The sequence below is a fragment of the Gambusia affinis genome, linkage group LG06 (genome assembly GCF_019740435.1).
Source record: "Gambusia affinis linkage group LG06, SWU_Gaff_1.0, whole genome shotgun sequence".
Classification (NCBI taxonomy): Eukaryota; Metazoa; Chordata; class Actinopteri; order Cyprinodontiformes; family Poeciliidae; genus Gambusia; species Gambusia affinis.
The window spans coordinates 27,450,130-27,474,261 of NC_057873.1; the positions used below are offsets into that span (position 1 = coordinate 27,450,130).

A 24,132-nucleotide genomic window follows, 5' to 3' on the forward strand; every position below is an offset into this window, starting at 1 on the left:
TGGTGTTAAGAGATGAGCGTTTTTTTGGGGGGTTTTTTCTGGTAACAAACTGCCACGAAGTATAAATTATATTTTTACTTTTGTGTTCAATGTCTGTGTACCATTAATGGCAAAAAAAACCATTTTCACTTTTCTCCAAACTTCACCAAAGTGATGATTTTTAAGTATTATAAGATATGTAGTGTTTCAAAAGAGCAGAGGAAATCTTATGTTCTTTGAACAATAAAAATTCTTGTTGTTAAGCTGTTGCTAAGAGATGATAGCGTTTCTAGTAAACAAGGGCCACAATGTAAACATTACATATTTTAGTTTTTCAAAGTTTACCAACTCTAAATTTATTGTGTAAGCATATAAACAGTATTTCAAAAGAACTTATGTTTTATAAACAATAATATACCTTATTAATTTGGTGTTAAAAGATGAGCGTTTTTTCTTTTTCTGGTAACAAACTGCCACGAAGTATAAATCAGGTTTTTACTTTTGTGTTCAATGTCTATGTACCATTAATGGCAAAAAAAAAACCTTTCACTTTTCTCCAAAATTCACCAAAGTGACGATTTTTAAGTATTATAAGATACGTAGTGTTTCAAAAGAGCAGAGGAAATCTTATGTCCTTTTTTTACTTTTATGTTCAATTTCTATTTTATAGTATATCTACCATCAATGATTAAAAAAACAAACTAACATTTCTGTAAAATTCACCAAATGACGATTCTTAAGTATTATAAGATACGTAGTATTTCAAAAGAGCAGAGGAAATCTTATGTTCTTTGAACAATAACAATATTTGTTGTTAAGCTGTTGCTAAGCGATGACAGCGTTTTCTGGTAACCAAGGGCCACAATGTAAACATTGGATATTTTAGTTTTGCAAAATTTACCAGCTCTAAATTTGTTGTCTAAGCATATAAGCAGTATTTCAAAAGAACTTATATTTTATAAACAATAATATAATTATTAATTTGGTGTTAAGAGATGAGCGTTTTTTCTTTTTCTGGTAATAAACTGCCACGAAGTATAAATTATATTTTTACTTTTGTGTTCAATGTCTGTGTACCATTAATGGCAAAAAAAAAAACATTTTCACTTTTCTCCAAACTTCACCAACTTGACAATTCTTAAGTAGAATAAGATGAGTAGTGTTTTAAAAGAGCAGAGGAAATCTTATGTTTTTTGAACAATAACAATACTTGTTGTTAAGCTGTTGCTAAGAGATGACAGCGTTTTCTGGTAACCAAGGGCCACAATGTAAACTTTACATATTTTAGTTTTTCAAAGTTTATGAACTTTAAAATTGTTGTCTAAGCATATAAGCAGTATTTAAAAAGAACTTATGTTTTATAAACAGTAATATAACTTACTGTATATTGAATGTAAACAGTAGACCATGTGTTATTTTTTAAATCTGTATCTTTAATCGGATTGAGAGACTTTTTTTCTTCGCATTACTTTGGAAAACTATTGAATTCTCTCACAATAAATTTGCGCATACATCCCCTCTTGTATACAGTCACAGTGATAATAAAAGTCTATTTAAAATTACACATATTTACACATTTAAAGAGCCTCATCACTGAAACCGTATTTATACATTTGTACCTATTTGGGGCAGAATATGGTGAAGATTGGACTGCGCATGAAAATCAGCGCAGTCCAATGTGAAAATCACTAACCATTTAGACTACAAACACTAAAAACCAAACATGTTGGAAAAAAAATTAACTTTAAAGTAGTCTGAATATTTCTGAAGTTGTTTTTTTTTTGTTTGTTTTCTTCTTACAGAAAGTTTCTGTCTTAGAGCAGCATTGACCTGTTTTGCCTCTGGCATTTTGCACATAAGTTTGTGCTGTGTTTGCATCCTAAAGAAAAAGATATAAAACTTCAGACATCTCACACATGAGATGTCAACATCCATGGAGACGCCCTACAAAACATTCTATAGTAGCAGAAACACTTTAAGTGTTCAAGATGCCACATGAACAGATTAGAAATACATGCAAAGCAAACAAGTTTCTACAATGTCCATAAAGGGCTTCGTACATCGAAACGTACTAGAAGTCCTAAAATTGCATCTCTATAATGTAACGTTCAGTTAAACTTAGCCAGAAGAATAGTCATCCTTTAAATTATCAGTTTTCACAGAGATGTTGTGAAAACTCTATGTTCAGATGAAAAGAGCTGACATTTTCTACAGTAAAACACAAATTACCATCAAATCTACATCCTCTGCTCTCTCAACTGATCTCTTAGTGAACCTGTATTTGTCCATGTGGGAGTGACAGAGAGAAACATATGAAATGAACACCGAACAGGAATGTGGACTTTAAATTATTTCAGTGTGCTGAAATAATTTAAAATTAATTACATTTCCACAAGACCAAACTGGCTAAAACTGGTGAGTTCTGTCCATCAGTAACAGCTAATCTGAGTGATGTTGAAGTGAAACAAAATCAAACAGCAGCAAATTTTTTCCAAGGGGAGCAGCTGAATATAATCTCCAGTCTTTCGGCTCCTCGCCGCTCTACCTCCACCTGATCTGTAATGGAGCCGTCAAACATTAGATGGTGGTGTTGCCATGACAGTCCCGCTCTAATGGCACTGACCGCCGAGATGGATTATCGGAGGCCCGAAAAATCCATGAGCCGAAATTAACCGGAACCACTTTAAGGCCGTTCGTTCCTTTAACTGCTGTTACGTTCCACAGATAATTAATTACACCGAGATAAAAGCCCCCATGAAACTCCTCCCTCCCCGGGCCGGGTTTAATTCGTCTGAAGTAGAAGGGCCTCGCTATAGTTTCTTCGCCCCGTGTAGCAGTCATCTGATCGCAGTGAGGTTTTGTGGCGGGGTGAGTGGGTGAGGGGCAAGATGACGCGTCCCTCTGTTTGGGTCGTGGAGGAGTTGGGGATGGATAACCCGACTCTGGATGAGCTTCAGGTCTTGTTAGAACACCGAGGGCTTCAGTTTGTGCCCGTGTTTGGTGTGGTACTTTGCCAGGATTTGTTTGTCTGCGAATTATTCCTGTTTGCATGTCTCTGGCTTTGTTTCGTACCTAATTATTATTTGTCAAAAATGAAGCATTAACTCACCTCATAAAAGTGTTTGGGGAATTTGGCCACACACACAGAGAGAGAGAGAGAGTATTAATGCAAGGATACCATCACTGCAAGCTGCTAAAAGTGAGAATTGACACCTAATGAAACTTTCCTCATTTTGTGAAGTTACAACCACAAGCTTTTGTGTATATAAATGGGATTTTGTACAAAGTAAATCATAATTATGGAATGTACGTTACTGCTGATTAAATACCATAATCTGAGCCTTCAGAATGTATCTGAAACATTGCGCTTGAAGGCCAAACTGTATGATGTTACTGTCATTCAAATGCAACATTTGAATGAAGGTCGTTTTCACAAGCTAAAACTAAAAATGCATTCAATGTAACCTTCCTTCAGCACCTTTCTTTCACCTTTTCTCTGCCTCTACTTCAAACTGTTTGTTGTCTTCAGTCCTGAAGGCAGAGCAGCGCACAGCAGCCAGCTTCACCGCCCAGGAGGCAGGTGAAGCTGTTAGTAATTCGAGTTCATTTCAATCTCTAATCATATTTAATATATCAAAAAATTTCAGTCGGAAGGGATGACGTTGCGCCGCAATCAAATTACATGCAGAGGAAATTCTGAGTTAAATGAGATAATCACACAGAATCAGGTCTGATATGCTGGAAGTGGTTCAACCGTTTTGACCAATTGTTTGTTTGTTTGTTTGTTTGTTCCTTCTCTGGCCCTTTCCTCTCCCGTCCTGGCCTCAGGCTCTCACAAACGCAGCCACAGTTTGGGCGAGAAGGAGATCGGGCGTTCGCCTCCATCTCCCGCTCCGGAGCAGCCTTTCAGAGACCGCTCCAACACGCTGAACGAGAAGCCCACCCTGCCCGTCATCAGGGACAAGTACAAAGACCTGACCGGGGAGGTGGAGGTGAGCAAGTCCCTCAGTGTGCTGCAGCTGTTTTGTTTTGGTTTTGTCTTTCTGTGAGCTAACTGCAGCTCCTGGTTGCTGCAGGAAAGTGAGCGGTACGCATACGAGTGGCAGAGGTGTCTGGAAAGCGCTCTGGAGGTTTGTGTCCGACTTTCTCACCATTCAGCATTTTGTTAGAGTTTCTGTCCCAGATCTTCTCTCATGCATGACGGAATATTGGGACCATAGTAAGAAAAACACAGATAGTTTAAAAAAACATATTACAAGAATAAAGTCAAACTATGAGAATAAATATATAATATAAAGTCATAATACTGGAATAAAAAAGTCAGCATTATGAGAATAAAGTTGTAGTATTTGAAGAATAAATGCGACTTTATACAAGATCAAAGTCAGATTTTGAGAATTAAGGGCAAATATGAGAAAAGTAAAAAGTATAAAGTCATATTTTGTCAATAGTCATAGTATTATGATTATTATTTACGAAAAATACCATTATTTTTGTTGTTCTATTACTTTATTATCATAATTTTACGACTTTATTCTTGTCATTAAAATTTCTTTTATTTTCTTGGTGTGTCCCTAATCCTCCGTTGTACTTATGTAGATATGAAGGCAAACTATTTCTGTCCAATACAAAAGTGATTGGAAGATGTTTTGGATTTTTATTTTAAGGGAGCAAAACGCTTTGTTGATATGTTTCAACATTTCTGAGGAAACCAGATTCCTACAGATACTCACCCCCCAAATAAAGAATCAGTTTACTGAGATTTACTAACTAAAGCAAACTACGCCTTGTGCACTTGGGTCATGGTACTAAACATTTCTATCTTTCACCTGTACATATTAAAACACAATGTTCACTCAGCAGCAGAGCTTACGCTCACTAATGATGATGATGACGAACAGAAATAGCATGTGTGACACAACGCTGGCTTCTGTCTCTCCTCGTTAAGGTCATCACCAAGGCCAACAACACCCTGAACGGCATCAGCAGCTCGTCTGTCTGCACCGAGGTCATCCAGTCTGCCCAGGGCATGGAGTACCTGCTGGGTGAGGAACCACACACACACACGTACACACACCCGTACACACGCGCACACACACACACACACACACACACTGCAAACAGCAGGCGGCTCAAATTTAAGTCACTGTCATAAGATCACTTTGTTGGACTGAGTTTTAAAAGGCGAAGAAGAAACGATTAATCGGATTAATCACATTGAATTGACTTTTGAAATAATCGTCAACTAATGACGTGATTGATTAATCATTAACTTAGGCCTGTAACAAGTTTAGCTAGAGGTAAACAACTTATTACAATAAACAATAATATTGTTGTTTGGGGAGCATTTTCAAGTAATATAATGGAAATGGCCTAATAATGTAACACATTATAAAGATCAATAAACTTTAAATTCTAACAAACGTTTAACTCGGGAACAACAGAAACAACAAATAAAGTCAATTATAAAGTCTCTATAAACAAAATTGCCTTTCCAAAAAAGGGGCTAGTTGAGACCAAAGCACCAGACTGAAGACTTTTATTAACCAGTTTTTGGTAGAAAGAAACAAAAACAATAAATCACTTAAATGGAAATGATTGATTTTGTTTTAATGTATCTTGTGAATAATTGATTTATTGATTTTTGTGACATTAACTCGACATATACAGACTCTAACAAAGGCAATTTGCTGAACGAGCAAAAACTGGGAGTAGTGATTAAACCAAAACTGTACAAAAAACAATTAACATTTTACAATTAAGATAAAAACAAAAAACAACTTTTGTCTGAAAATAAGTTTTACCCACAACGCTTCATCTTTTCTTTTTATTTCAATGAAGCATGAGAATGTGCTGTTGTTGTTTTTTTTTTTCATATGTGTGTGTTTTGTAATCAGGTGTGGTGGAGGTGTACCGGGTCACCAGGCGGGTGGAGCTGGGCGTCAAGGCGACCGCGGTGTGTTCAGAGAAGCTGCAGCAGCTGCTGAAGGACATCAGCCGGGTTTGGAACAACCTCATCGGCTTCATGTCGCTGGCCAAACTCGTAGTGAGTCACTGCGAAACATTCATGCTCCCACAAACACTTCACCGATGAAGTGTTGAGTGATGACGAAGTAAAATCAATAATTTATTGTTTATTTTTGTTCGTTTTTTTGTTTTTCCGTGGTAGATTTACATTCGGATCAACGGAAATAACTGGCAGCTTGGATTTATTTCTCAAGCTTTTCAATCAGACGTTTGATTTTTTATTTTTTTTTTCACACATTTTTCTTCAGCCAAGCCAGTGGATTTTAAGAATCAGTAAAGGTTTTCAAATTTAGGTGAAAAAAAACAACAAAACAAAACAAAAAAAACTTTACTAATCTGGAAAAAAAGAAAAGATTTTTTCCTAACTTCTCCAGTTGTCTGAACGCTCTATCCATCCGTTATATTTTTTCTCCATCCATCTGTTCATCATTTCATTGTTTACTCTATACAGTTAGTAACTTCGTTTTTAATCCTTCCATTTACTATTTCTCCCTCCTCTAGAAACACAGATAAGATGGAAATAAATATCAGTTTTTCATATCAGCCCAGTATTATTTATCAAACGGATACTTTAAAAATTACTAAAATCGACTGATACCGATGTTATTTCCGATATATTGTGCATCTTTGATTATGTCTTTCTATCCATCCAGTCTGTATTATTTAAATCCAGACCACTGTAGACACATCTGTCAAGTTGAATCTTTATTTTTTTATTTCATACTTTAATTGAGCTTAAAGAGACTGAGTGTGCTGGAAAAGTTTGTAATTTGAACATAAAAACTGTTCAGAAGCCAAAAAGTTTTAGACAAAATAAAACCGGTGACATGTGAAGACGTTTTATGTAACCAGACCCAACGTACATGAAACAGACATGATTGCATGTCGCCCTGCGGCAGGAAGTAAACCACGTTGTGTGTTTTGTGTGTGTGTGTTTGTGTGTGTGTGCAGCCAGATGAAAGCTCCCTGGATTTCTCCTCCTGCATCCTGCGGCCCGGCATCAAGAACGCCAAGGAGCTGGCGTGTGGAGTGTGTCTGCTGAACGTCGACGCTCGCAGCAAGGTCTGTGCCCGCGGACGCATGCCGGCGGTCGAAACGTGTTTTCATGAATGCCGCTGTTTCCCCACCGCCCGCGCGTAGCCACTGATGTCTGACTTTGAAACATTTTTGCAGAACAAAGAGGGAAGCGCTATTGGACGTCTGTTAAAACGAGTATGAACCAGTCAAACTGTCATCTGAATCTCATCCTTCTTTTTTTTTTTTGTTTCTTTTTCTTTTCTTCTTGGGAACTCTGGGGGCCTATTTTCCTCTAACATTCGGGCCCTGCAGGGGGGCCAAAGTGACAGGATCTATCTATCCTCTATTACAGTCCAGCAGCTTCCCTGACACATTTGCATAGACGTTATTTCACTGTGCAGAACTTTAAGAAGTACAAAATGTTGTTGTTGTTGTTGTTGTTATCACATTCACTGGAGCAGCAGCTTTTCTTCCTGGGTTTGATTATTGTGTCTTGGGTTCAGCAGCGATTTTCTCTTCCATCCATTTTGCTTGGAAATTGTAAACACACATTTATTACCCTTTGCTAATGTAAACAGATGGGCTTGCTTTTTCTCTGCATCGCCGCCGCCTGCACTGCTGGAGCCTGACTGCATCCTCGTCGGTGTGCATGTGAACTCATTTCTTCAGTTCTCTTTAGTTTGTTTTAGTTTTTTAGTGTGGCAGTGTCACATTAAGTTTAGATTTAGTTCAATTACAGAGAAAATAACTTTATGAGGATTTTTGGAAATGGAGAGAAAAAGGAGAGAATCGCATGTTGATTGTTGGTCAGTTAAAATCCTGTTTCATGCAAGTTATTTAATTCCCTGTAAATATTGTTAGCAATTTATTGGGATGAAGTGTTTACAACATTTTCATCTTTTCAAATTTAATTTTTCTATTCGGCAACCCAATAAGTTTTTGTTTTGGTATATTTTAAAAATATGTCTTAAGTTTAATAATGTAAGAAAATCTCACATTTCTGTTAATTCAGTCGGTATTTAACAGAGGTGACACAAACAATTTGTTAAAATATAATTAAATCCTTCATTTTTAAATTTAGTTTATTGTGAAAAATGAAGCCCTTCAAATTAAGTAAAGTTGATACAAGAGAAAACTCAGATTTATTTTTAAAAAGTCGCTTGTCTATGAACAAGATCAGTTAACTTTAGATTAACCCATTAGTTGATAACTTTCGTCCTTGATTGTCGTGTAATTGAACTACACAGCTGCACAGAGATGTGCTGGGGAATGAGAATGTTTAAAAAAACAAAATCTGTAAGACTCTGCAAGGTGTGGCAAGGATGTTTATTTAAACATCCTTTATAACCCAGTGGACCCTGGGAGTCATCAGCCAATAGCTCAAGTTTAGTTCTTGTTGAGACGCCCTCCAAAAACACAAGAAGGAATAGTGCTGAAACCATAAATCAGATTAACCTTGATCAATAGTTTATTGAAATAGTTAACAGATTTAGTATTCCATTAATTGTTAACTATGTGTGTTGAGCATTGTTAACTAATGCTCAACACACAGAGCATTAAGTAAGCCAAAATTATACATATATACATTTTTGCATGTAAAATAAATAAAAAACTCGGTTGATGTTTGAAGTACTTTTGTTTTTTAGATGATCGGCATCATTTGCTACAAATTGATCAAGCGTACGCTAAAGGATTGATGTGTTATTGCAATGTAGATGATAAAATGTTTATTTTTCTTATTTAAAGAAAGAATTTGAATTATTTGTTCATTTGCATCTTTAATGTATTTCTAATGTAGAAAAAAGGATTAATATTAAATGAAAAAGATTTTTACTCAATTAATCGACAGAATATTTGATTGATTGTCAGAATAATCGATAGTTGCAGCCCTAAAAGAAGCCAAAAGTTTAAAGAAACTGGAAAACTATTGATCAGGACCATTTAGGGACATGGAGTTAAACACCAAAACACAGGTCAGGGGTAGATCAACATGTTGCATGAACTCCTTTTTAAAGAAAAAGAAATAATGAATTATTGTAGTTTGAAAGAATGAGCTGAATTGTAAAGTCACATTCGTCTAGTTGAGAAAGCAGCAGAGGCTTGTAGCATCAAGACTTGCATCATCGTCCAGTTGATTTTGTTCCCCGATTATTTTTGTTTAGCCGTAAAACGGTCAGTGTAGTTGCTCGTGAATATGTAAAACCATTAGCTCTCTGTTTCTCTATGCAGGCCCTTTAAATGCCAGGTGTGTGTCACATTACTGCCCAGTGTGTGCTCTAATTGAAGGTCTGACAGCCCCGCCCTGCCAGGCTGCTGCTGCTTCCATCTATTGGCGCAGACACACGGTTGTCTCCAAAGCCTCTGTACCGCAGCATGTCAAAATAACTATCAAAAGATAACAACACACTCTGGAATAAGTGGAGCTCTGTCACTTTGGCACCTCAAGCTGGGTTTTTTTTTTTTTTTTTTTTTATCACTTTGGGATTGGTTCTTTAAAGGTAACAGGGTCCGTTTTCATTTTTTTTCCCCTCTCTCACCTCCACCTCGAGGTAACTGCTCACCTCCCTCCCTTTCAGCTAACAACCGTTGCTGTTTCTAATAACCGTTCTCCGAATGGGGGATGGAGGGGGTTGCTGCATGTCTGTGTGTTCACCTTGGTGATTTTTATCGGAGCGGGGCAGCTAATGGTGTTCTCAGAGCCTGCGGTTTAAAGGGCAGCGCGCCGCCACCGCCGCTCATCGTCTCTGGTTGTCCCTCCGCGGCTCGGCTGCAGCCAGATGGATGATGCGAGCGAGACGACTGCGAGGCATCTCGGCAGATGTGGCTTAAGCATTAGTCAGGAGAGAGGCAGATAATAGACCTGCACACACACACCAACACACACACACTCACTCCTCTGTGACCAGACTTAAACTGACATTTATACCAATTTGTTTTGCCCGTGTGCCACTAGCATGAGATTAATAATGCATCTTTTAATTACGATTTTGGCAGAGCCACAGTGGTGAGAAGGCATTGGAGGCCAGACTCCCCCTTTGACCGGCAAAAGGCACTGATTGGTGGCTTGTCCTGTGGTGAAGGACAGCTGATTTGTTTGTTCCAGAAAAAGTACAAAGAAGGGAAAGTAGAGGTGTAGAGGCCCTGATAAGGAGCAGATGAACCCAGGCTGCTTAGTTTGAGCTTCGTTCTCCTTAAGAGTTTTGTTTTTTCAAACTATTAGCTGATCTCATCCTTTGTTTGTTTACCGTTGAACTGGCTGGGAGCCAAAATGCTGCACTGTTGAAACCAGGAGTTTAGATACACTGAATGAAATTATGAATACACCTTTTTTCTCACTTTCCAAAGTTAAATCAGACTTCTACAAGCAACTTTTCTCACAATTTGGAGACGGCAACAACACAACACTTTGGCTGTATTCTGGGGGTTCTTGTCCATTTGGAAGAACAATCCGAGTCCAATCTTTGACTTCCTGGCTTTAGATGTCGCTTTAGGATTTCCACATAATGCTCTTTCCTCATGATGGCGTCTGTCTTGTGAAGTGCACCAGTTCCTCCTGCAGCAAAACAGCTTTGCAGTATGATACTGCCACCACCAAACTTTACAGGGAGTCCGTGCATCCTTAAAAAGTCTGAAGTTCATGTGCCTAAAATTAAGGCCTTAAATTCATGAGATAATGCCTTTAGCATTAGCATATTAATGCTACTTACATTAGCATTAATATGCTAATGCATTAATAGTAAATTAATGCTACTAATGTATTAGTTAATAAACCTAGCTGTTAATAAACCCTTACTAGCTAGATTTTTGTTTTTTTTGCGTCATGTAATTTTTAATATCAAAGTTGTGAAACTTAAACAACTAAACATGTTTGTGTGGGTCATTGTTGGTTAAGAAAAAACCTTGTTCTTCATTCAATACTCAAGCAAAGCGATACTTCTTAATGAAATTATTAAAGTAGAAGTAAATGTGCAGCATAATAAAATACTCCTAAACATATATTTTTACTCCAAAACGTTACTCCAGAAGATGTAACTAGTTACTCCCCAATTCTGCTAAAGAGAGAGTAATCATCATCAGATGTTAATAAATAAATCTCTGCGTTATTTCTTCTCTCATTATTATGTCAAAACATGAAAGCTGAATAACGGAATAAAACACGAGATGTTTGCTCTGATTTTGGCTTATGCACCTTTTTATTCAGTGTATGTAAACTTCTGGGTTCAGCTGTATGTACCATTCTCAAGACAGTGAAGCTATGACAAAAGGCAGCTGCGCTTGGAGCCGCATGAAATTATCATTAACTTAAAAAAAAAAAAAAAAAAGCCATTTTAAGGAAAAGTTAAAAAACAATCTTTGTGATTAAGCTAGATTAGCCAAAAGGGGAGATCTGCTGGCCTGAATATGAAGCTTTAATCATCTGATGAAAAGGTCAGGCAAATAATTATACTGATTGTAAAAGTAGTTATTGTTGGTTCAGAGCGGCGGTTCTAAATGTTCCTAGTCTTAAAAAATAAAAAAAGGACGTTTCTGATCAGCTTCCGTTGACGTCAGAGCCTTCGCAGGTTTGAGCAGAATGAGGCAGGTTTGTTATAGATGACCGCTCTGTTTTTATTTTTTTCTTTCCTCCACGCCCTCCAGTCCTCCTTCCTTCACTCCGGACCCCGGCGGTCCGGAGCACAGCTTCACAGGAACAAGCAGGCCGGGGCCACAAAGGGCCCCTGTACTGGAAATCACTCCGCTAAGGGAAATGTGAGCAGAGTGGAAAATGTGTCGTTCAGTCTGCATTAGGGAGGCAGCGGAGCGTCTGAGCCGCACTCTGCATTCAGACAGGTGGAGACGTTTTTCGCTTAATGGTGTGTTATAGCGCTCAGATGAATTTATTTTGATTTTTTATTTTTTTTCTCTGATGTTTGCGTCTCCTATGATTCACTGCACATGAGTCATTCCTCGCTCCGGCTTCGCCTCACTTATTCCACCGGGGCAGAACGACTCCTAGGCTGCACATCACACACATTAGCGTCCGCCGGTTGCACACACACACACACACACACACACACGGCTACAGCTGCGGCCAGTGGAAACGCAGACTCAACGCGGGGGTCATATCGCCACGTTTAGACCAAATCAGATCACACTGCGAGGCAGAGGGCTTTCACTGTCGCTTTGAGCCGCCTCACGCTGCTTCCTGTTTCATCTAAATTAACTGGAATATCACCAAAAAGACATGTTTTCCTCACTATTTTAGGTATAAAAGGGAAATATATGAATTATGTTGTTTCATGAGACAGAGTTATGTATGTGAAGAGATTATTTTTGTTTGATAGTTTCACCTTACACCTAAGGAAAACCCAAAATTCAACAAACTTAGGTCTCTGTATGGCCGGTGTGTTTGAAATGAATGTGGATGCAAGCAGACTGGAGACTCTCCAAAAGCAGGAAGTGAACCTTAGTGCAGGGCATTCTGGGTAAATACGGGCAAACTAAACGCGCAAGTCTAGTGCTGCTGGGAGAAATGGCGTGTAGTCGTTTACCAAAGACCGAAGAAATTTGATGCTCCTCCGTCTTTGTTTACATTTTTGAAGAAGGAAGTTGCGCTCAGTGTCTTTTTCTGAGGCTTTTATTTTGTTTTTTCCAGTGGTTCTTGGTGCAGCGCCACCGCAGGCGAGGAGGGGAACAGGTTTTTCAAAGGGTTTGGTTTGTTTGATGGTAGTTCAGTGTGAAAGCGAACCACACCCGCTGAAAATGTAACAAACTACAAATTTGGTCCCGAATTGAACTGAGTCTCCCGGATTATCAGGGGTCAAAGCACCCCAACTCTTTCCGATCTCTCAAATTTTAGAGAAAGAAAACCCGAGTAAACACAAAAAATGCAGTTTTCCGACAGTGATCGGAAAGCTATCTAAACCATTCTTTCCTTGTCTAAAGAAAACATAATAATTATTCAGTTTTATGAGTCACCACCAGGTTTTTGCCAGATCTGTAGAGTAAAAGGAAACCTGTTTGACACCAGGAGCTAGGCTGGAAAAAAACTCAAAAAGAGAAGAACCTTCCACCAAATTCCTCCAAGAACAAACTGGCTACTCATCCAGGAGGTCAGAGAGGAACCCAGAGCATCATGGTGAGGTGGCATCCACTGAACTACCTGCCAGCATATTGTTTTATACGACTGAACAAAGACACAGCAGAGCTCTGATTATGGCCATAAAACCTCTTCATTAAAAACTGTCTTACATTATTCAGATTTTCTGCGAAACATTTTTTTATGGCGTGAATAACAGAAGTGAACAGTTCGACTGTACACCAAATAATAAAGAGGCAAGCAAATTCAGAGCGATCAGAAAGTGAGCGGGTTTTATTATTTTCATCTTGGACTTCTCTGAAGTGAAGCTTGTGCAAAGCAGACAGGAAATTCTTTGAGGAAAATAATGTTGCTGAAAAATGCGTTGACAAAAAATTGCTGCGAAAAATCTCTTAATCGTCTTAGACATGCAGCCTCAGAGCGAATCTTGTATCCATCCCTTTTTTTTTCCCTCTGCCTCGACGGAGATAAATCACCACAGATGAGTTTTTTCAGCTTCTAAAGAGACATCAGTCGAGATGTTTCCTCCTTTGTTCCCTCATATGTGGCTTCAGAGGGAAATTGAACACAAAGTGTTTTCTGTGTGCAGCAACAGCTGAGAGCTGAATTCATGTTTACTGTATCATGAACCATTTGGTTTCTCTGAATTTCACACGGCGTACATTTATTCGCCCAAGCGGAAGAAATATTTCAGAAAGTTGTTGGTGGAAACACTCGTATGAATGTGTGACGGCACCATGAATCATCTTTATTCTTTTAAAATGACCGTTTTTAGGTTTGTGTTCACTCAAACTAAACAGACGGATCGATACAGGTCAGATGTTTACGACACATTCAAACCGTTCACTGGGTGTCAAAAATAACAAACCAAACGCCTCCATGAGAAATATTATCCATTGACGCAGTATTTAAAAATGTAATCTAATCTAAATCTAATTATTACCATTATTGACTTCAGTCCAAACCTCTTCTGAGTGATTAAAAATGAAAACATTGTAATCCAACCTTTTTTTGTTTATTCATGTAGAAGCAAAGTTGTTTGTAACTATGGAAACAAATGGCTCTACCTTTGTCGCCTGGACACATAAATGATGTTTTAGAAATATTGCATATTTAATCCTCACCATATAAAGCAAATGTACATTTTCTGAACAGTTAAACCCTTAATTACCAATTAGTGTCCTTTAGAAAAGAAATACAATAAATATTTTATGCTAATAAGAATTCAGATTTTGTTTTGGGGGGGGTTGGCGGCCATTATGTGAGGGTCAAAAATTGTCAGCAGTTTTTTGGGGTCATGTTTAAAACAGAAGTCAGATTTCAATCTTATTAAAGGATGTATTTCAAATTGTTCATGTTGTTTTTATTTGGTTCAAATTGCAAAGGACACACTGGAAGAAAAAAAATTGTTAAAGTTTCAAGTGAATCCCAAAAGACACAATCTGGCAAGAAGTTATTGGCATCTATTCAAAACAACTTAAAGACTTCTTGTTCTTCTACTGATCTAAGCTACCACAGAATCCCATCCAGACTGACCTTGAGACGAAGCTGTCCGACCTTCAGATCTGAGAGTTGGGAGGGTTTTTTTCTTTCCCCTCTGTGTGTGTGTTTGATTTCCAGTGGGGTCGCTTACAGAACCGCGGCGCACCACTGGACCAAAAATGACACAAATCAAGTTCTGCTTGAATCTCCGGTGCCTTGCTTAAGTACAGAGGCTAATTAATCGCAGCGTGCGGCTCGACGTGATTCTGAGAGTGTGTTGTCATGCTCTCCACGACTCACTTCCTTACCTGACCAGTAGAAAAACACTCCCTGTTCTTCTGCTCGTTTTGTGACATTACACAGACTTATGTTTTGTTGGGATTTTTTTGTGGGGGACATAAAAGTGAAGAGAAAAGTAAACGATCTTCACTTTATTTTACAATAAAAAATCTGAAAGGTCTGACGTGTGTCTCGAGAAAATTGTTCTGGGAAAACTCAGAAATTTTCAAAATCTTTTGAAATTTTTGTAAAGTGGTGGACTCTGTTCGATTGGGGGAACCTAAATATTACATTTTCATCTGGTGCAGTTCACTTTCACACTGCACTGCACTGTGGTGGCGCTGCACCAAGAACCACTGAAGGAAACGACACAAAAACATCTGAAGAAGATGTGAGAGCGACTTCCTTCCTCATAAATGTAAACAAACATGGCGTCAGATTTTAGTGGTTCTAATTGTTGACAAGCCATTTTTATTGGCTAGTGTAGACTCATTCATTTGCTTTGGTCATATTTACCCAGAATGCCTTGCGCTATAGTGCGCTTCCTGCTTTTGGAGCGCTCTCCAGTCCACTTGGCGTTCACATACGCATTATACCAGAGTTCACTTCAACCCAATTCAGATCCAGGTTTGTAGACGGACCATAGTGGTCTAAACGGGTCCACCACAGATTGGACTTTGACTGGGCAGTTCTTTCACATTAATCAGCTTTGATCTAAAGCATCTATTTGTTGTACTATTTTCAGTTATCTCATATCTGAACTAACACATGGAATATTGTATTTGTAAAGTGATGAATTTTAATTGAAGCGATGCAAAAACATTCAAAATCACTCCGATCCACTTCATCAGACGGTTTATTGGTTGGGTTCTGTCCTACGCCAAGGCTCTTGCTTCCATTTTGAACAGAATTAACCCCAAATGATGTTGGTCTCTTTGGTTTCTGGTTGGCTTTCACACCTTTCTGCTGACAAACCAACATGAAGACCCACCTTCATGTTGCCGGGTTGCTTTATGTGTGAAATGAAATCCTCTTACCTTTCAGAGTCGTTTGAGGGTGTATCGGTAAAACAGAACCCCCACCCCCAACCCCACTCTCCTCCTGTGGATCTGGGTCTCTAAGCGCCTCACCCTTTCTGTCTAACAGGCTTTCAACTCCGAGACGGACAACTTCAAGCTGCTGTACGGGGGCCACCAGTACCACGCCAGCTGTGCCAATTTCTGGATCAACTGCGTGGAGCCGAAACCTCCGGGGCTCATCCTGCCTGACCTGCTCTGAGCTGCCATGGAAACAGAGCAGGAAATAATTAAGTAGAAGCGGGCGAAGCGGCCGGTCGCGTCACGCCGACAGCGAGAGGAGGACATTCACTCACTGGATTCTGCTGCATTCTTCTTTTTTAGTTCTGTTTATTTCAGATGTTTATCTTTTTTTTTTTTTTTACCTTTACCTCATCCATACAAATCACATCGGTCAGTCGGGGGAGGGAGGTTGTATTGAAATCTGTAACTGTTGCTGCTTTATTTCACCTGATTATCACTTCACATTAAGGTGATATGAAAGAACTACGAGTCATATTTTATTGATTAGCAGTGCAATATGATCAATAGAACACTGGCAAAATGGATATGTGTGTGCTTTTAAAGTCCCTTTTTTTCTTTCCTTGTGTTTGGTTTTAAGCCTGGCTCTTCATCACAAATCGACTTTTACTTGAATTTGTGCTGCAGGCTCATTTGATGCCGCTTTTTGAAAAAAAAAAAATCATTCAGACTCGCCGCTGTACTACAAGGCATTCATCTCTTTATGCGTCCTGTTGAATGTCTGTTTGAATGAAACCTTCAGCACCTTTCGGGTATTTAAATAGTATTTTATAAATATTTAATGGCATGGGAGAGAGGGCTCTTGAAGGAAATTGTGTTTTGTTTCTGTCCTTCTGTTTGGTGTGGATTTTTGAAAGTTATGAAGGAACTGATTGTGTGAAGTTGGACTGCAGCTGATTTTTCCCCCGCCCCTTTCTTTTCTGTATATTACGATGTCATGTTGTAGCATTGTATTTAACTCCGAGTATAATGTGAATAAATAAGAGTGCTTAAAGATTTGAGTCCATGTTAATCATTCTGTTAAGAATTTGAAGAGTAGCTGGAGCATTTTTCAAGCTTTGGGTTATTAATATGTACTGATGTAACACTGATTTTTCTCAAGATGTTTGCGCATCCATAAAAACTCTTAAATTCATCCATCTAAAATTAAAACCTCAAATTCAATAAAATAGTGTAAGTTGCTCTTAAATGCATCAATCACAAGTTTTAAATCTGATCATGGCAGAACTTTAAATCTTGTATGTAGTTTTATCTGTCGCAGGACTTTTCTGTCAGGTTTAGTTTGAGTTGTGCGCCAACATCTTTATTGCGTTTTGTTTGGAGATGGTCGAGGCTACCACTAGCTGACGGGTAAAATATCCTCGCTAGCTAGCTAGCTCCGGGGAAGGATGGGGACAGTGACAAGTCATTGACCACTCCCAGTGAAACCCAACACACAGGACGCAATGACATCGTCAAAAGAAAATTTTTCCGCTTGTGTCGCATTGCTAGCCCAAGTGCACCAGAAACGGTTGCCTCAATGAAGAGATGAAAGAAAAACCAAATACTCTTGATTTGTGTCGACTTGAAGTTTGACCCACTTTTCTTATATCTCACTGCTCTTTCTGTTAGCTCTGTTCCTGATTTCCTTTAGTTATTTATTTTTTTCATTTTTGTCACACTTTTAAGCACATCAAACTAATTCAAATACTTATCAAAAACCCAACCCAAGTTAATACAGAATGCATTTTTAAATTAAATTTTCATTATTAAACAATTAAGAAACAAACACAACATGTCCTTGTGTGGGCAATAATGGCTTTATTATGTCAGTGTTAATAATCTTGGGAATTTTCTTAAATAACTTGATTTTACAAACCCAAATCTGTTGTGGTTTGGTTTAGTCTACACTCATTATATACACATTATAAACCAAGTAGGTTATTGTTTGAGTGCTTTACAATTACTTTTTGCAACTCTTAAATGATACTCAACCACATGGTTAGCATGGGTTTAATGTGCTGTGACACCATGTTTTTCATGGAAAATGAGCTTATAGATTAATCAGTGAAACCTGTACAGCCAAAAAAAAAGCAGAAAAGAACAAATACCTATTTTTCTAACTTTTAGCGATCTGAGAACCTTTTAGCCAGAGCCAATGTTAGCTAATCCTGAAGCTAATCTTGCGTGGGTCTCATAAACAAAAAATACCTCTGCGTTGAATTTAGTTTAATCTAAAAAGTTATAAGTAGATGTTATATTAATAAAATATTAGAATTTTTAGAGAAACTATTCGTACTTTGTCTAACACTAAACTTGTTCTGGGACACGATTAGCATAAACTAGCAAATTTGGAAGTCCATGTCAAATTTGTTCAGCATTGTTTTTTTTTATTTTTCAATAACGATGTCACCTCAGTTTGTTCAGCAGTTTGTGTTGTGCTGTGTGTTGATTTTCTGTGTTATTAAATGGCTGCGTAGACCGATGCAGCCCATATGTTTGCCCAACGAAAACCACAGTGCAGCCCTGAAATAAAGTGGTCATTTCATTAAAATGACTTGATGTTTTTTGTCTTCTGCTCACTCTTTTTTGCCAAACACATACACACACACGCACACACACACACACACACACACACACACACACACACACACACACACACACACACCTTTCCTTCTCAACGACGCAGTCTCCCTGAGGCCAGAAAGCCTCCGTCATTTCCATCACATTACCGCAAAATGGAATAAATTCACTCCCAACAAGCCTTGCGGCGCTCGCTGGCGGTCGAGCTCAGCCAATCAGATGGGCTGTCTCAGGGCGCCGTGAGACCTGTCTCATTATGGTCCTCGCGCTCCTCAGGTGTGTCCTCAAACATCCGTTTTATCCCGCGCTGCTGGCTAATTTATCTCCAGCAGAAAATGAATTCTCCTCTCACGGCGAACGCTGATAGAGGATTGCAGAAAATTACAAAAACAGAAATCAATTACTGAACAAAGCTTCAGAATGCAGGATGTATCCCGACGTCTTCACACCCATTGTCTGCGACAGCCCGCTGAAATATTGACTTGGCAACAAACGCAGCTGTTGTATGCTACTTTATTTTGATCATTCGTTGTTACGGCCCCTCCTTTTGATTAACACAGCAGCCATTATGAGCCTGGTGTTTGATATAAGAAGCTAAAGAAGGTTACGTTTCTAGGAGTTTACACCATGACGACTCAAGAAGAAAATCCTACAGTTATTCATTTCAGCTACAGAAGGGAAAACAAGTATTTATTACTTCACTAGAGGAGAATCACAGCTACATCAAAAAGAAAAAGCTGAGAAAAAGAAACACAGATCTGATGCTTTCTATATGCACCAGATATAGCCCCTTCTCTAATGTGGGACAAACTTCCAGAAAACTGCAACGTTGCTGAAACACTGACCTCCTTTAAGTCAAAGCAAAAAACCCTCCTGCTTGGAGTTGCCTTTGATTGGTAGTTGCTGCAACATTGATCAACACGTTCAATGTATATTTGCTTTATGACGTTGATGACTTGACTGAATGTAATGTGTATTGCTTGTTTCATAATTAGTCACTACATTAAGCTTTAAAGCATTTTCAACTGCCTTGTTGCTGAAACGGATTATGAATAAATAATACAGAATAATTGACATTTAAACCTCGGGGTTGGTGTGGGTGAATCCCATCAAAAAACAAAAAGCTTTGATTTAGCACAGATAACCCATTATATGAGCAGTAAAAATGAAAACTGTGAGAACTTTTAACCTCAACCTAAAACAATCACAATGCCGCGTCGGAAGGTTTGGGGGCTTGGAGGTCAATTTCTAAAGCCTCAGTTTCTGACCTGTAAGGGCCACGACACAAAAATCACTCTTCTTCCCTTTTGTGACGCCGAGTGAAAACCGAATACAGCTCATGTCTCACAGTCCGACGCCGTTCAATCAATCAGCTGAGACAACCGAGGCGGAGAAGAGACGACGGAGTGATGAGTCTCTGCTCCGCCACAGAGACAAACACTCATTCAGCCGCCCGCCGACAAACAACGACTCGTTTCATTACAAACCCAAAGCTGCTGCCTGCCGCATTCAGGATGAGCCTCGGCCGGCTGCGAGGCTGCTGCCTTTATTTCCCCCTCCCTTCCTCTCCCTCCACTTCTTTCATACCATCTAAATATGCTCAGTTATGGAGCCTTTACATAACCGCTTCCATCCTGCATTTTCATTACCATTACATGAAGCACTAACAGGATTTAAATCTGGCCCCCAGGGGAATGTTATTGAGGCTGCTGCTGGCAGCCACATCAGCAGCAGCTCCCTTAATGTTTGCGAGTGTTCGGAGGATAAAAAATAATAAAAAATGCTCTCTGTGAATCACATCCAACAGTTAAAGCATATGTTGCAGTGAGACAAAATCAGGCTGTCAGCGTCTAACTATAACATGGGCAGCAAGCTGAAATTTAAACAGCGTGGCCTAGTTAAAGTTGTAGGCTACTGCAGGATTTATAGCGGCGTGAGGTGGGAGTTGTGCTGTAGCTGTCGCTGATTACAGTGAATCATTAAAGGCCAGAGAACTGTGGCTTAATATTTCACTGCAGATAAAGCATGTTATTCCAATAATTGTCTCGACAATGAAATACTGCTTTGTTTTCTACGGTTCTTTTTCTTTTCCTATTGAATGAGGTTAGAATTTCCAACGCAAAAAAAATAATAATAAATAAAACTACAGCTGTTTCATAACGGGGCCTATCGTTGAAATAGGCGGGAGAAATTCAAAGATTGATCTTTGGGTGTTTTCAGTCCTGACAGTCTGGTATACTCACTTCAGTTTAGAATCACATTTGCAACATTTGCTCGATTTTCGGCTGCTGTGGTTGGCGTTCACTCTGCGCTGTCACGCTAACCTTTGAAAAATCTGTTCCCCTCCTCGCCTGTGGTGGCGCTGCACCTAGAACCATTGAAAAAAACAAAGAGCTTTATGTTTTTGTTTACATTTCCTCGTGGAATGTAAACAGAAACGGAGCGATGTCAGATTGTAGCAGTTGTAGGATTTATCTTTTGTCTTTGGTAAAAACAAACAAACAAACAAACAAAAAATTATTTCTCCAGCTAGTGACTCACGTGTTTGTTCTGGTTGTATTTACCCACAATGCCCTGCTCTAGAGTCTGCTTCCTGCTTTTGGAGCGGTCTCTGGACTGCTTGGCATTCACACTGGAACTGCACCAGAGTTCACTTTAACCGAACCAAGACCTAGGTTTGGTGGCGGACTGAATTATGTTTGTTTGGATAGCATCGTTGTTCATTAAGCATTCACACGTCCCCAAGCGAACTGGACTTTTGAGACAAAGGAACTGGAGTTTAATTAAAGTGAATTAAGCAGGGCTGTTGTGAATGCACTCATAAGCACACACCGACGTCAACACATTAAGACAAACAATCTTTTGTTGCCCAGGCTGGGCTCTTGCTTTTAATATGAAGCTGAATAGTCCATTGGCTCTTTTGCTGTGAAAGTTGAACGAAGAGTTTTGAAAACTAGAAAAATCAGTTTTCAGCTGACATGTAAAAGGACTACTTAAAGAGACAGACTCTCACTGACTGACCGGTCGATACACAGGCCCAAGAAGTTAAGTTCACTTGGACTAACTCGGTTAAATTTCAACTACATTGTTCACACCAAGATGTTTGTTTTGTCTTTTAAATTTCTGATTGTTCACAGTTTCAGTTGCAAACATTGGCATGCCTGAAACATCCAACAGCTTACAGGCCTCAGGGTGACCTACCCCAGGAGGCAGAACAGCTGCGACCCAAGGTTGACGACCCTTTCAGCTGAGAGCCTATCGTTAAGAGCGATACCCTAAAATGAAATGTGGTTCACTTCTTACAATAGAATATTGTAAGAACTCAGTTGTTCTTTGAAAGCCTCAGAGGTTCATTAACATTAGTGTCAGAGAGGAAGCTGTAGAGTTTAATATTGAAACAATAACTTTTTGGTCTGCATGAAACACACTAGAAAGCAAACACTGCACCTGACCCTAGAAGAACTGTAGAGGACAGTGACAGCACCATTATGATAGGTGGGACGAGATACAGTGAAGCTTTTCAGAGAGGATGCATGACATTATTACCATGCTGGGGAAATATGGGAAATTAGTTTGAACATTTTTACTTCCTTTGGTTTCAGTAATGTTGGGTCTTTGTGAGATGATCATTTGCTCTTTAAACCAGCTTTCATTCCACCATTTTTTGGTGCCCTGTGTGAGGGAGGTGCTAATAAAGGTCAATGGTTGAGGTTTTCTGACTGACACACCAAACCACCAGCAAAGCATTCTGGAATTTTTAATGCTAGCTATGACTGTGCCATCTGCAGTTGTCTCGAGGGCCAAGTATAATCACACTAGGAGACACATATGGTAACCCAAAGGACCTGAGTTTGACACGTTTGTTAGCGGCTATAAAAGATTTGAGTCTTGTGTCCGGTGCAGGTTCAACTTCCAGGACAACAAACAGCTCTCAACATCATAATGTTCAAGGAATTGCTGCAAAGTGTTGTATCTCTGGACGTTTACTGAAAGAAGCCTTTAAGTGAATACGCTGCAGCTAGCTTCAACCTGGCGCTTTGTGTTTGCCTTCAAAAACTCCATTCATTTGTTCCACCTGCAGTGCTACGTCCAGGCCCGCTCCAGCCCGCTCCCACAAATGCTTCTTTTTGCTGCTTGAATGATAGAAGATAATATTTCATCTTCCGGTTAAAAGATGTGTTTACTTGCAGCGCCTGCCTGCGCTTACATCAACGCGTCCAGAAGCAGTGGAAGGGATAAGAGCCGGGGAGGGATGCATTTTTGTGTTGGAAGAGCAATCAAAGAACACGTCTGCGGCGTATAATTTGGACCCATCACTCGGACCAATCTCTGTGGACGCCATCAGACGGTCGTCGTCTCGGTGGACGATGGAATTCATTGCGGAGACCACTTCAGGGGGCCTCTCAGAAGTGTGGGCATAAGACGAATGGCGTTCATCAATTTATGCCAGCTGCTCTCTAACCGCAGCAAATGAAAATGAATGGCAGAACGCTTCTTTGACATATGAAGACCTCACATGGGGAGGGAAACGTCTGCGTGGCTCGAGCATCTAGAGGCACTTGGAGAGGGAAATAACTGCAATCTGTTGATGTGGAAACCTCTCAGAGACGCCGCCAAGCAGAGTTTGAAAAGAAGGAGTAAGACAGCAAAAGCATTGTCTGTTTTCAGATAAATGATCTTTCATTACTCCAGGAAAAGGCTTCAAATATGAATCAGAAGTACAGATTTATTTTCAAACATATCCCTAAACAGTGAAAGCTTATTATGTAAAACTGACTTTTGTGACATCCTATCATGTTGTAATGTTTTTCCCTTATTAAGAACATACCAGGAGTGTTGCATTGATTCTTTCATGCATGTTTGAGAAGTCCTTGAATCTCCCGTGGCAACCTTTCGGGCATGCCTAAACGCTTGTTGTCACAAAGCTCCGCCTATTTCCACAAAGCTCCTCCTCGGAGCCGCAGTCTCCAGCAAAGCGTCTTCCTCACAGAGCGCTCCTCCCCCACTCAGCTCCCAATGTCAAGGTGCTAAATTATGAAGAGAAATTTCTTTGTCATGTTTGAGATATCCAGTATTTTTTTTTATATAACTGATTCGTTACTTGATTATACTATAAAAAGGCACAATCAATACTGCACCTATTATTTAATGCTAATATCTACTCTTACTGGTTCAGTGGTTTAATTATGCTAATCGTGGTTCCTCAGTTTTACGGTGCTATTCATGCATATTCAAACACCTGGAACCTACACACGTTTTACCACAATACAACCACAAATTTCAAGAAGTTTTATGCAAACTTAAAGTAGCGTATAATTGTGAAGTAAAAGGAAAATTATACATTGTAGAAATATGTTTTTGTAGCATTACAGTAGCAGTGATGTATTCTGTTTCTACCAGCCTTGTACATCCAAACAATGAAATGTGTTCCCATATTTTAATGAATAGTTCAAACTCAGTGAGCGGTCTGTGCACATCCGTTTTCAAGTCTCTTGTCCTCTATTTTATTTCCTCTATATATTTATACAGTTTAAAAATCATCTTTATCTATTTCCCTGTTGTAACAAAATAATTTCCCACATGGGTTTATTAAAGTGTCTGTCTGTCCTC

The 24,132-nt window shown here is 39.2% G+C and overlaps 1 protein-coding gene across 9 annotated transcripts in view; it reads left to right on the forward strand.

Annotated features, from left to right (window-relative positions):
* The window catches only part of synrg (synergin, gamma), a 51,990-nt gene extending 35,036 nt beyond the window's left edge, over positions 1-16,954 (forward strand). For 7 of the 9 annotated variants that reach the window (XM_044118984.1, XM_044118985.1, XM_044118988.1 and 4 more), the window contains 7 exons: positions 3,808-3,971; positions 4,056-4,109; positions 4,928-5,024; positions 5,877-6,025; positions 6,958-7,068; positions 7,180-7,218; positions 16,010-16,954. In XM_044118984.1, the coding sequence (XP_043974919.1) occupies positions 3,808-3,971; positions 4,056-4,109; positions 4,928-5,024; positions 5,877-6,025; positions 6,958-7,068; positions 7,180-7,218; positions 16,010-16,141 (746 nt within the window). In that variant the 3' untranslated portion in view covers positions 16,142-16,954. The remainder of the gene's footprint in view (positions 1-3,807; positions 3,972-4,055; positions 4,110-4,927; positions 5,025-5,876; positions 6,026-6,957; positions 7,069-7,179; positions 7,219-16,009) is intronic. The other 2 variants (XM_044118986.1, XM_044118993.1) reach the window with 1 other exon arrangement.
* The last annotated feature ends 7,178 nt before the right edge of the window (positions 16,955-24,132 follow it).